The sequence below is a fragment of the Carassius auratus genome, unplaced genomic scaffold (assembly GCF_003368295.1).
Source record: "Carassius auratus strain Wakin unplaced genomic scaffold, ASM336829v1 scaf_tig00008058, whole genome shotgun sequence".
Lineage (NCBI taxonomy): Eukaryota > Metazoa > Chordata > Actinopteri > Cypriniformes > Cyprinidae > Carassius > Carassius auratus.
In genome coordinates, this window is record NW_020523902.1 from 219917 (window position 1) to 233788 (window position 13872).

At 36.8% G+C, this 13872-nt stretch overlaps 2 protein-coding genes and 1 long non-coding RNA gene across 4 annotated transcripts in view; 1 reads left to right on the forward strand and 2 right to left on the reverse strand.

Annotated features, from left to right (window-relative positions):
- LOC113071759 (tight junction protein ZO-2-like) overlaps positions 1–2022 on the forward strand; it is a 58688-nt gene extending 56666 nt beyond the window's left edge. The window contains exons 22-23 of one of the 2 annotated variants that reach the window (XM_026245049.1): positions 261–346; positions 884–2022. In XM_026245049.1, the coding sequence (XP_026100834.1) occupies positions 261–346; positions 884–1055 (258 nt within the window). In that variant the 3' untranslated portion in view covers positions 1056–2022. The remainder of the gene's footprint in view (positions 1–260; positions 347–883) is intronic. The other variant, XM_026245051.1, reaches the window with a different exon arrangement.
- A 250-nt stretch (positions 2023–2272) lies between these two features.
- pierce1 (piercer of microtubule wall 1) lies at positions 2273–3535 on the reverse strand. Its single transcript, XM_026245052.1, has 3 exons — positions 3098–3535; positions 2581–2659; positions 2273–2508 (listed from the first exon to the last, which is right to left on the reverse strand). The coding sequence occupies exons 1-3, from the start codon at positions 3241–3243 to the stop codon at positions 2326–2328; spliced, it is 408 nt and encodes a 135-aa protein (XP_026100837.1). The 5' UTR covers positions 3244–3535; the 3' UTR covers positions 2273–2325.
- Positions 3536–3946: 411 nt separating this feature from the next.
- LOC113071762 (uncharacterized) lies at positions 3947–5905 on the reverse strand. The gene is made up of 3 exons (XR_003280236.1): positions 5766–5905; positions 4951–5047; positions 3947–4559 (listed from the first exon to the last, which is right to left on the reverse strand). It is a non-coding gene; the product is annotated as an uncharacterized LOC113071762 (long non-coding RNA).
- Positions 5906–13872: the final 7967 nt, after the last annotated feature.

The following is a 13872-nucleotide window of genomic DNA, read 5'->3' on the forward strand; positions in this document are numbered from 1 at the left end:
TATATAGTTAGAGAGAGAAACAATAAAAATTCTATATTAAACAAAATTATATATTCAAATTTACATCCTTTCTCTTCTGGAAAAAACATCAGAAATATTGATGATTCATTTTGCATATAGAAATGTTTTCCAATAAAATGCACTCTTCAAAATGTCTTCAAATAGTAATAATAATTTCATGCAGCAAATTGTTGTTCTTACTAATTTTCTGCCAAAGTATTCATATAATATTCTGATGTGAATTTTATTTTTTTTTTCAGTTGGAGATTGCTCAGAAACATCCAGACATCTATGCCGTCCCTATGAAGTCTCAGAAACTGGATCACAGCAGGCCTCAACCTATTGGGTAAGAGTCTGGAGCAATGTTGTTTATCGTCAGTGGTGTAGCAATGTATGAAGCACTGCTCGCACAGAAGTTACTTTCAAACCACACAGCTTCTTTTGTTGGTTAATGTGGCAAATTGGCATGACCAACTCCAAATTGTTGTGAAATCTTACACCCTCACGTAAAATTCCCAATTGCATGGATTCCAAACAGAATTCCCCTGAAAAATATTGCTGAATAAATGTGACCTGTACCTTAAAGGTTAAGTTTCCCAAAAATGAAAAATGTATCACCTTAACTCCTCCTCAAGGTGTTCCAAACCTGTATGAATTCTGCTTTACACACGAGAAGATATTTTGAAAAACTTTGCTTACCAAACGGTTGTTGGTTGCCATTTGACTTGTATAGTATGCAAAAGAATATGGAAGTCAATGGCTACTAACAACTCAGTGGGCAAGTAAATGACAGAATTTTCATTTTTGCTTCCTGTCCCTTCAAGTGTGAAAAAGTGCACTCATTTATCTTTCACTCATCTCATTGCATTTGCTTTGTGTGCAGCTCAAGTGCGCGACCAGAGCCCCAGACGCCTCCTTGCAGGCTGCCATACACAGAGAGCCGCCCGCTTGGCCTCGGCCAGGAGCCCGGAGAGGAATTTCAACATCAGCTGACAGAGCAGACCAAGCGCGGCTATTACACCAACCCACAAAAATATCAGGACACCGAGCTGTAGAGTTGCTCTGCTTCGGCTCACCGCACAGCTTCACCATTCCACCGGGACGCCACCCTGCACCAAAACTGCTGCTGACTTGAAAGTCCCATTTCCTTTTAAGTTTCCCACACATATATTTGTCTTTTTCACTTCAAAGAAATTCAGTTTTCCGTCCATGAGGAAAGAATCGTATTGTTTTTATATATATCTATATATATTTGCATTAGTTTGGTTTCCCTCCGTGTGATCCGAGAACCATGTTTTCTTGCCTATGCAATTTTTTACGTTTCTGCCACGCAACAGAAACGTCTCGCCACGAGTCTCTCTCCCTCTCTTCGCTCCATGAAAACCTTAAACCTGTCGTGTGCTACAGACACGCTTTTTGTTACTTTCTTTTTATAAGCCTGATGAAGCAAAACTGTTTTAAAACGTCACTCTCTTTAAGGTTTATACTGTCTTTGCATTCCTTCATTTCTGATCATGTGTGTATACGATGTTAGACAATACACTGGATTTTGTTACAACATTTTGAAGTGCCTTTTACTTTACGAATAACATTGGAGGTTTGTGGACTTGACAATCCAGCCCTCTGGACAATATTTTTGCTGCTTAGAGCTCCAAGGAAAAACAGGGAAAAGTTAACACCAAAACCCTTAACACCATCCGCCCGTGTCCTCAGTGTAGCGACAGCAACGACAGATGAGTTTCTAAATGGACGCTTCATGAGTCAGGTAGATGCTGGTTGGTTTGAGTGATTGAAATTGCTGTTGTCACGGTTTTTCTTATTTCAACCCTACTGCATTATGTTTTGAACACGCTTGATTGTACGTTGGTCCATTTTACCTCCACACACTGATTCAAAGTGCTTCTAAAACTCGTGGATTATATTTTGATGGCTTGAGAAAATATTCCCTGGACATTTACGTTCAGGTCTACTGTGGAATCTCACTCTACTACACCAAATAAAATACTATATTGACATTCTTGACATAGTTGTATTAATTCGATAGGAAGTGTCTTGGAATCCATTATCGAATGTTAGTCCAAACAAGGTATTTTGGAGAACGTTGGGAACCAAACAACATTTGAACCCACTGACATAAAACAAAATATCTTTTATGTTTCACAGAAGAAAGTCATATACTGTAGGTTTGGAACAACATGCAGGGAAGTAACTATCCTTGTAAACATCCCAAAAACAGAAAGTGATGACAAGCAAAAAATTACTAGCGTCAGTATCACAATTTAGCTTGACTTGTTTATTACTGTAGATACAAAATGGAGATTGTATCTACTGAGATTTCCCATCTGTGTGGTATAAGTAATGGAAATTGATTCTGTCGTGAAACGCAGTGGTTGCATCGGGTCCAGTGAGTCGGCTCTTGTCCACCGCCGTGTTGAAGCCGTTATCCTTGTACATGCCACTTCTCAGAAGATGCTCAGAAAACTTCCGACGACTTCCGCTGAAGCTCGTCTGAAAAATGTGTGTGTAAATACTATTGTCTGAACAGTCTTAATGATAGGGCAATGTGTGCTGCATACTCACCGGCATTTCATGAACTGTTGGTTTTTTGCTTCCATATGTTTGATTTGTTGTTTGGTATAAAGGGTTGCTTATTTTTTGCCTGGAAAGCATAATGAGGCTTATTATCATTACGTCTTTATCATATTTATATTTCTTAATGATGATATATACACACACACACACACTCGCACGCATACAAACACACTCGCGCACACACACACATATAGGGTATATATATGAGTGTGCATGCATACGCATACAATATATATATATATATATATATGTGTGTGTGTGTGTGTGTGTGTGTGTGTGTGTGTGGCTGTAGCTCAACTGCGAGCTAACGTTAGCGCAAGGTTGGGGGTTCGATTTCCCGGGCACACATGATAGGTAAAAATTGATAGCCTGAATGCACTGTGAGTCGCTTTGGAAAAAAGCGTCTGCTAAATGCATACATTTAATTTAATTTATATATTATTTTATTAATTTATATATAATATAGGTCACACAAGATGCACTGCGGCTGAACGACTCTTCTCACCTGTATCCTCTGAAACCCTCCGGATTATTAAAGCGTGCTGGCAAGTTTTTATCCACTTTATACACATCGCTCGTCTTTATTTCAGTTGTATTAGACAATGGTTCAGGCTCCATTCTTGTTCCTTCATCTGCGGAGTGATCGTCCATGTTTTCCCTTGGATTCAAACCCTCAGTGAATATTTGGCCATTCCGTACGCTTGGTTGCTATCAACATTGTAACTAAGTGACGTGTTGAGCCATGCTTGGATCTCGCCGCCATGCGGTCACGTGGTTCATGGAGCTCTCAATAGTTTCAAACTACCTCGAGCTGTTGAATGGGTTTACTCGGGACAGACAGCAGTTCCACTATATTACTTGGCAACACCTAATGTGAATTGATTGTGCATTAATAACTACGCTTTACAAAATGCCACATTCGACCGCTCCAGACACGTTCGCCCCATTTAATAAAAATTAGAAGAAAAAAAAATAGAGATTGTGTGTGTGTGTGTGTGTGTGTGTAAAGTAAAGAGAAAAAATTATTCAAATGTAGACAAATGGTACAAATGGTAAAAAAATTATTTAGTTGAAAAAAAAAAAAACATTTAATCATGATTTACACTTTTATGAAGAATAAGATGAAGGAAGAAAGTTCAGCACTCTTAAGCAATAAATAATAAATAAATAAACAAAAAAATTCTAACCCGAATGTTATGTTTGTCTAAAATAATTTTTGCTTATTAGTATGGTTGAATTGGATCATCAAAGGTCAGCAGCAAAGACATTGGTTAATTAAATGGTAGTAAATACATACAGAAAAAGGATATTTGTATTATTTGACATTTAATTATTGCAGGTTTGCATCATATTCTGAGATTGCATTTAAATGTTTTTATTGTTTTTGTGCAAGTGAGATATAAATGCACGTTCACATTTAACTACAGTAACCATCCTGTTTTCACAGCGCACTCAACTCTCAGTATGGGGACCGTCTCAGGAGAGCTGTCAGAGTAAATGGGAAAACATAGTAACTGTATTATAAAAAAAAAGTAACTTAAATATTATATTGTAAATTGTTTTATTACAAAAGCAAATAGATACCAATGCACACTGAAGTTAATATGTCTGTCAGATGTCCACAGACCCATAGAGGCAACAAAAGAACATCCGATTCAATCATTATTGCTTCTTTACAAAATAAATTATTATTAGATTCATTTAGACATCATGCAGCCACTTCTACATGAACCTATAACACATTTCTTACATTTGCATTACATCAAGTAGTTTTCTTCTACATAGAAAATAATAGTAAAACCCACATTTAGGGCCTCTTGATTTCAGTTGGAACTGATGTTTAGCTTTTTTGACTGTTTTAAATGCTGCATAGAGAAATGTCATGCTGCATACACTTTACAAACATTTTGAGTTGTCATCCAGAATTTCCACTCCTTGGATTGTATGCAGTTTACGTCATTTCAAACCTAAAATGAAAACAATACAGATTTTAGAGGGTCTCAAATGGCACAGCACAGGGAAGAAGGTGTGGACATGGTTGGCTTTTTATGCAAGTGTAAAGTGTGCATTTATGCAAGTGAAACATATTGAAATGTTTCCTCTTCATGCATTTGCTTCCAAACCTGTTTTGAGTTTCTCCACGCTGATAAACAAACTGCCACAGTGCATTATTACTCACGGTACGAGTTTGAGTCTGGCCTAGCGCGTACCAAAAGTAATAATGGACTGTGAAGCAGTTAAAAAGGGCTCCTTTCTTCTCATCAAGGCACAACTTTGTCAAATTAAATGGCGTATATGGTTTTAAAACATGCAGAATGTAAACATATTTAAGATTTGCTACACATTTCTGTACTTTACCTTTCGCAGACTAAAATTACATCTTAGTCTTCACTTTTCTCTATTAGTGATCCTCCGAGGTTCCTGAATAATTCTGAGAAGTTAAGACCATCCATTGCTGCAGTGATGGTGTAGAAAAACATGATGTAATGCTTCAAACAATGCAGTATTGTTAGACTAATTAAAAAGAGGCTTCTCTATCAGAAATGACATTAAGAATAATGCTGAACAGTTCCAGTTTAACAAGGCCTTATAATGGTTATAAACATGCAGTATGCAAACCATTCTTTATAAATATAAATACATGCAGGAAACAAATCATTTAAAAATGCAACGCCCTGATTAATATAACTATTTGCCAACAGGGGGCACAATTTTATATAGCGTGACTGTGATACAAACGAATTAGTCTACAAAATTAGTTTTCTACAATGTTCAGACTAATGTTTTAGTATGTAAAACAGTTCTGAATGCTCTATAATTATTGTACAATACTTTTTCTGCAAAAAAACTTTTCTAATAAAAAGGGAAAAGTCTCTCACAGAATCCATAGAATTTTATACTGCTAACAAGACATCTTGATTGTGCATTAGGACAACTTTGGGAGCAACGCCAACGTCTGACTGAAACATACTGCAATACTTATCATTGCAGTGCTCGTATACATATTTAATATTACTGTAATTAACTAAAATATTAACAATAACTTTGCGTAATTGAAGTAACTCCAAAAAGCAGTGACATATTGTTTATTATTGTTCACAATCCCAAAGTAGCATGTCATGTAATGTGTGTCCCCAAATCCTTGAAAAAAATGTTAGTTCCATAAACTCTACCTGAAAATTATGGATCTGTTTCCAAATATGCGCTGGTCCAGGTCCATAGATGATGAAGGTTTGAGCTCCAGGAACTGGACTGCAGTGATGTGGTCATTGTAGCTACAGCTTTGTCCAGACATGTGAGAAATGAAATGCCTTTGTCCTTTTAGAGGTTCTTTTTATTTAACCTTCCTGTGGAAGAGTGGAATCAGGATGGTCAGTCCCCAAACCGGAATTCCTGTGTGTGTTTGGAACTGATAAAACAGCTGTAAAGAACAAGCTCCATCCTTCTAGAACCGCTGGAGTCTGTCAGTGAACTCTGAGAAGAATCTAGCATTCTTTTGAAGTTAAAAGTTCGGCAAACTAAAGAAAAAATTAGAATTACTGCATTATTTTATTATGAATGTTTACATAGGCTTCGTGTAGTCCTGCTTGGGGTTGCAAATTAAAAACCTGTCCTCCAAAATAAGCGTTATGCAAATTTTGAATTGGCTTCTATTTTTATATTTTCAGTGTTCTTTTTAAATTGAGTTCAGATAATTTCTATTTAGCTTTATTTTTAAGTTTCTGTTTTAGTCATTCAAATTTTAAGGCAACAGACAACAACAAAATCAGAAGCCAGGGCGGTAACTATCCATTTAATAAAAAATAAATCACAAAACATTAACACAAAGTAAGCCATTGTAAATCAAGTAAAAACAAGAGGCCAAAAGTTTTTAATTCATGCCTGAAAGTTAGCACGAGGAGGGGGAAAGAAATGCAGCATTTCCAGTGACGGAGGAAACAGGAAGCTGCTGGTGGATGAAGATAGCAGGGTCTGCTTCATCCAAACAATAAAAATCTCACCCGCTCAGGAAAAGGATCTGCGTCAGCAGTGAGTGACAGATTTTAGAAAGACCAAATGGTGCCAAATCCAAAGTGGCGGGAGAAAATCAGGGTTTTGCTTAAAGACCTCAAAAGTACAACAGTGTTTTCCTTATGTTTCATCGAAAGTAAATTCCACGTTGCTCTGGAATTGCGGTTATGAAACACTTCAGTGGGCAAGGTCAAACATTTCACAAATACAAACCCTTCCCCTTAAAAATGTAACACACTTCTTAGGCGCCCAAATATGTGGACACTTAAACTTGGCTTAAAATAGATGTCATTGCATTAGATAACAAAACATCAAACCATTTTTAATGCAAAACATTTCACAAAAGTATGTTTGTTTATTTATTTATTTATTTTATATTAACAACACTGTTCAACATTTCAGAGAAATGTAATTTATTATAAAGCACTTAAAATTATAGTAAACCCAAAGTGCTGAAAAATCTACAAAGAAATCGAGCTAAAAAACAAACAAAACAAAAACACAATGAGACAGCAGTTAAAACACTAAAGAGCACAGACGTGACGTTAAACTTCAAAACATAATTCTGTAGTCTCAGACCTGACACAAAAAACTCAGATCCCTTTTAAGTTTCTGTTGCAACCGGGGAATGTTTAAGAGCAGATTATTTATCATGTAATATAGTAAGCTGATGAGAATGTTCTGTGTGCATATACCTGCACGACCTGTATTATATTACTAAAAGGCAAAGCACACAGCTGTGTACTTTATCCCACAATGCGCTGTGCTTGACATTTACAGTGTGATTAATTAATCAGTAGTGTAAGTTGTGATTAGTCATCGTCTTCTTCTTTCAGCTTTTTAGGGGTCACCACAGTGGATCATCCATCTCCATTTTTACTCTGTCCTCTGTCTTCCTCTGTCACACCAAATATCGCATGTCTTCCATCACCACATCCATAGACCTCTTTTTTATAAGCTGTGATTTATATTATTTATAAGCTAGCAAGAGTTAAGACTAAATTTGATTCTGAAATGCCAATCGTGAAATTAAACATGCAAGTAATGAAGCATATTACTGCTTGGAATATTTATAGTCCCGTAATGCACTGTTCCACATAAGTCTTCTTCCTTTTTTTTCTTCAAATTTATTTGTATCGATATTTTCAGAATACACATAGTTTCAAAACAGCTTTACAGATGTTTTTTAATATCTTAATATTTTCACACCCGTTTGCATTTTGTTGATACAATCAATCCGGTTGATTTTTTCCGGTTAGCATATATGTGATATGTTTCTCTGATGGTCAATCTCAATGTATATTTTTTATTTTTTTCTGTATGCCTTGGTAAAGCGCTTTGAGATGTAACTTTTAAAGGCGCTATGGAAAATAAAGTTTATTATTATTATTATTATTATTATCAAGCAGTTGAGGAAAGGTGCTGGTCATATAATTAGAATATCATCAAAAAGTTGATTTCACAAATTCCATTCAAAAAGTGAAACTTGTATATTATATTTATTCATTACACACAGACTGATATATTTAAAATGTTTATTTCTTTTAATTGTGATGATTATAACTGACAACTAAGGAAAATCCCAAACTCAGTATCTCAGAAAATTAGAATATTACTTAACACCAATACAAAGAAAGGATTTTTAGAAATCTTGGCCAACTAAAAAGTATAAAAATGTAAAGTATGAGCATGTACAGCACTCAGTACTTAGTTGGGGCTCCTTTTGCCTGAATTTCTGCAGCGTGGCATGAAGTCGATCAGTCTGTGGCACTGCTCAGGTGTTATGAGAGCCCAGGTTGCTCTGATAGTGGCCTTCAGCTCTTCTGTATTCTTGGGTCTGGCATATCGCATCTTCCTCTTCACAATACCCCGCAGATTTACTATGGGGTTAAGGTCAGGCGAGTTTGCTGGCCAATTAAGAACAGGGATACCATGGTCCTTAAACCAGGTACTGATAGCTTTGGCACTGTGTGCAGGGGCCAAGTCCTGTTGGAAAATGAAATCTGCATCTCTATAAAGTTGTTCAGCAGCAGGAAGCATGAAGTGCTCTAAAACTTCCTGGTATATGGCTGTGTTGACCTTAGAAAACACAGTGGACCAACACCAGCAGATGACATGGTACCACAAACCATCACTGGACTTTACACTTTACACTGGACCCTTAAGCAACATGGATTGTGTGCCTCTCATCTCTTCCTCCAGACTCTGGGACCATGATTTCCAAAGGAAATGCAAAATTTACTTTCATCAGAGAACATATTTTTGGACCACTCAGCAGCAGTCCAGTCCTTTTTGAAGCTAGAGGCTTCTGACGCTGTCTGTTGTTCAACAGTGGCTTAACACAAAGAATGCGACAGCTGAAACCCATGTCTTGCATACGTCTGTGCGTAGTGGTTCTTAAAGGTGTCTAATGCGTTGTGATTTGCTAAATACCTCAAGCATGTGAATGAAATGTTACAAGTGACATTTACTGTGATGCCGTGTGTCCCAGCAAGATGAGACAAAACCAATGAAACCAATTACAAACCAGAAATGTTTTGCATCCAGTGGGGACATGATTACAGATACAAGTGACAAACCACAAGCGCTACTCTACACTGCTCAAAAGTCAGTGGAAAATCCTTTCAATAAAAAAAATTTACAGGCTGTGAGTCAGAAGCGCCAGACTGTCTTTGCAAAGTTGGAACTGTCCCACTTTATAGAAACAGCCTTTGATCACACACCCATTGTAGGCTACTTCAGGTTCAGGAAACAGTCCTCCATAAAATGTGTCACACAGCGTCACACTGCAGGCTTGAGAACGGAATGGCCAGTGGGCTTGTGGAAACCATACGTGACCGCCCCGGGCTGGACTCCGCTTCGTCCACAATCAAAGCCGATCCGGCATGACCAGCATGGATCAGCTCTAGGCATAACGAAGCAGATATCGTCCTCTTTTGGAAGGCCAAACAAAGTAGTTTCGCTTTTACAATGAAGCACATGACATCACCTGTAGATTTCTGAAGAGCATTTTTGAAGCTCAAAGTGGGGGTGGAGCAGGATAATTGAAAATGGGCAAAGAGTGGGAGGTGGTTGCTGAAACCACACCCACCTAGCTCGACAGCGGTGACAGCAGCGGCAATCCACCTGTCACTCAAGTGGCTGCGCCCTTAATTATGCAGAACTTTAAGGATTACTAAAATTTTAACAGATGAATTATTACATAATTCACCCCCCTCACAGTTGTCATGAAGGGTAAAATTAGCAATATAGACCAAAATCTTTTTTTGAAACAGACTGGAAGCATGTTGTTTTTCTGCTGTAAAGTTGGGTTTTAACATTGGGAGTCTGGGATAGTCTGGGACAGCCAGCCTCTAAGCGGATAGTCGACGAATTAAAGTCTCTTCCATATGAGCTTCACGAGAGAGAGCGGGAGGTTGCCACTTGGTTTAAACGAGACGTTTTATAGGTGTGTGGACAGGTCTTAACTTTTATACAGTATATTTTTTTTGGATTTGAGACCTTAGTCTTCTCAACTTTACAGATCTTCTTGATGCACCAAGATCTTGTCACAGTCCATGGAGAAAGGGAAAATTGAAATCGCATCATATGAGCCTTTTAAGTAATTTAACTGAAACTTTATTTCAGTTGTTTTTAGTTCAGATAGTTGTTTTTCAGATTTCAGCTTTATTTCAATTAACGAAAGATATTTGTAATAGTTTAATAATCTTTCATTAAGAACGCCATCACATAAAACATTTTCAAAAAAATAAATTAAACTATTCTAAACAGGACACTAGTATTTTCTTTAAAAAAAAAAAAAAAGTACTTTTCCTCCAGAACAGCAGGGGCGCTAAGTAGATGTATATTTATCCTCAGTATGGCTGTTGTACATGTCTGGCCACTTGTCAGTGCCACTTCCTGTTACTCACCCCACCTATTTACAGTAAATGTGAACAAATCCCACAACAGACACGAAAGTGAATCTTACTTTGAGAGATCCAAATGAAGAGGGGTTTCAGGGCAGGAAATCAGTTCTTGGAGGCTGAAGGATGTGTATTGTGGAAAGGCCTTTGTGGTATTAGGGTGGGGTGGTCAAACACGGCTTTAAAAAGAAGACGCTATTCAAACTCAATGAACTTGTTTTGAATTCCTCGCCTCCTGAATGGCAAAGCATTCCATCCCTTGGAAATAGAGAGAAGAACAAACAGCGGAAGTGATGCAAGAAATTCTGTTCTTTATCTGGCATTCCCAGCCCTCACCTGCTGAACCAATCACACCCCCCCTTCCCTCCTGAAGCCTCCTAAACTTTGATTCCTAAGACCGCTGGGTACATTTTTAGGAGCGAGAGGAAGCCATTCATCTGAAGCCCTGGGTTCCTGTTAGAGTGGTCAGGGAAAACATGGCTTCGCAATCCACGTTCCCACACCGGACGATCGAGGATATGACCTGTTACACGGTGTACGAGAGTTTCTCTAAAGAGTTCTGAGAAGAGCCTGAGATCTTCTGAGATTGATGTAATGGTGCAACCAATCCAGTCACATTAATAGTCATTATATTACACAGGCGACTGATACTTTTTACACTCACTTTAAGTTGTTCTTCACATCTTCATTTCCCATCCATTTATTTAAACTTTGCATTGGTTTAATAAACTCCCCACATAACAGATCTTTAAAAAACCTCTACAGTCTCGTTGTCTCACAAGATCTCAATCTATATATTTGTTCTTACTCATTCTGTGGAACATACTGTGGCATTATTCAGTACTTAAAATTAGTAAATGCACCTAGACTTCAGAAAAATGAGAACTTGCAGATGTCAGGATGCTAATAGACATTGGAAAGGTTTTTTTTTTTTTTAAATAATGCACTGTAGGTCAAACACACTTCACTGGGATCTGAGGCCCACTTGTGGTCACATTTACAAACAGCGGTTTTCAACTTGTGGGTCATCACCTGAAAATAAGTGTCCGGTCTATTTGCACAATTGAAGACAGCAGGCTAAAAATTATGCTTATACTAGAGTTATTTATTTATTTGATAAGATTATAATATTTATTGATATTTGAAATGGCTTTTATTTTTATATTTTAAGTTTTAGTTTGAATTTGAGTAATTTTAAGTGCTTTTTCTCATTTTAATTTTAAACTTTAAACACACACACACACACACACACACACACACACACACATATATATATATATACATATATACATACACACACACACACACACACACACACACACTTAATTAATATTGTTTAATTTTTAGTTAGAGTAATTTTAGTACTTCAAGTTATACCAGTAAGTTGCAAAGGCAACATTTATTATTTATTTTTAATTAGTTTTGGTGATGTAAATTTTTTTAGTTTTTCCAACTAATATTTATTTAAATACCAAAAAGAATGTTTAATATTTTCAGGTAACAATAACAATAGCCTACCTGCTAATTCAAACAATAAAATGCATATAATCTAGTTAAGGTGGCAAAATAAACAGGACATAAACAGGTTGAGTGACATGCACTAATTTAAGCAAGGCTACATTAATTACAGGTTCAGTTGCACTGACATTATATGCTTTGTGTTCAAATATTGCCAACATTCATGGTGTTTTTAAAATTTAATATAGATTTTGTTGTATTAATATTATTAATACATGTACATTAATTGATTTTAGGGATATTGTTTACTTAAAATGAACTATTTTGCTACTGGATTGCCTTTTTTTGTTGATAATTTCAACCCAGGGTCAGTAAACACAACTAGCTGATCTAGATAATGTTGCATAGTCAGCAATGCAGTTAGACGATAAACAGGACAAATACACACATTCTTAAATGACCTTTAATTTGTTAAACTTCTACATAAAAACTGCCCCATTTGACAGACATACAATGTCGACTTTTACAATATGAATGATCTGATAACTAAAATAAAACTCAACTCAGTGTCTACTATACTGGTTAGCATTTGCAAAAAGTCACAAGCCTCTCACACTTGATTTGGCAGTTTTATGTTCATGAGGTCTTCAAAGGAAGGGATCCAGCAAGTTCAAAAGCACAATATACAGAAAAACAGCCATTTCAGCTCTGCAGTAGTGTTTCTTCATGAATGGATGCGACAGTATTTGTCATGTTCAGAACCTATTATTGAAGAGCAGCTCAAAACTATGCTGAATGAGGTAAATACTTGTGTTTAACATCAAAAATGAAATCAGAATGATACTGACAGGGTCCAAAATTAACAAATGACAGAAATTATCAGCTGTAAATATTTCTTATGCACTAACAAACTCTATTTTGTGATATTTTTTATTCAACATACATGACAGTTTAATTATGTAAGATGTTTTTCCCTACTGTATTTTATATTGGTAGAAAGTGCAGGTAAAAACTAAAACAGTATTTTGGTGCAAGAAATAGAAGACATACAGTTCCAGAAGAAAATAAAAATCTTGTTAATAGTGTTGTATATTCAAGCATTTTGTCTTTGAATGACAAATAAATCACTTAAAGCCAGCAGGTTTTATAGACCTAACCCATTTATTGTCACATTTCTTAATAGTTACAAGCCAGCTGGCAAGTTACATTTCATTTTACTCAACAAAGCCATTTTTCTTTTTACTTGGTGACTGTTAATCTTGGACCCTGGATTGCAATCATTCAGAGAGATTTAACCAAAGAATCTAAAACAATGTAAAAGAATTGAAAAGAATAACTTAGGGGGATGTGTAGACGCAAGACCATGCATATATTTTCCAAAAGAAATAAAACACTCAAGAAGATAAAAGTAGAGAAGAAAAAACAGGCACAAACACAATTGAAAAAGCTTAAGTTCAACCATCAGAATCCGAAGGCTTGAACTTTATGGAGAATTGGACCCCTTAAGACTGGCACATACACAGAGACAGGGCAAGCATGCATGCGTCCAAACACAGCACTAGCTGAGGACCACCATCAACATCTATTGCACCACTACAGCTACACCATACACAGCCACATCCACCGCGCTGAGAGAGAGAGAGAGAGAGAGAGAGAGAGAGAGAGAGAGAGAGAGAGAGAGAGAGAGAGGCTGAAGCCTACATGCTAATTAAGTTGCATTTATTAATAGAGGACGTCTGGGATTTCATCAGCTGATTCTGATGGAGTCCGATTCTATGAGTATGCAACAGGTGGTTGCAGCCCTCTAATCTGATTGGCTGAGAGACATTCAAAAATAAAATAGCAGTGAGACTCAAGAGTTTTTCATGTTTGTCTGTTTGCAGGCTTTCAGCAGGGCCACAACCGT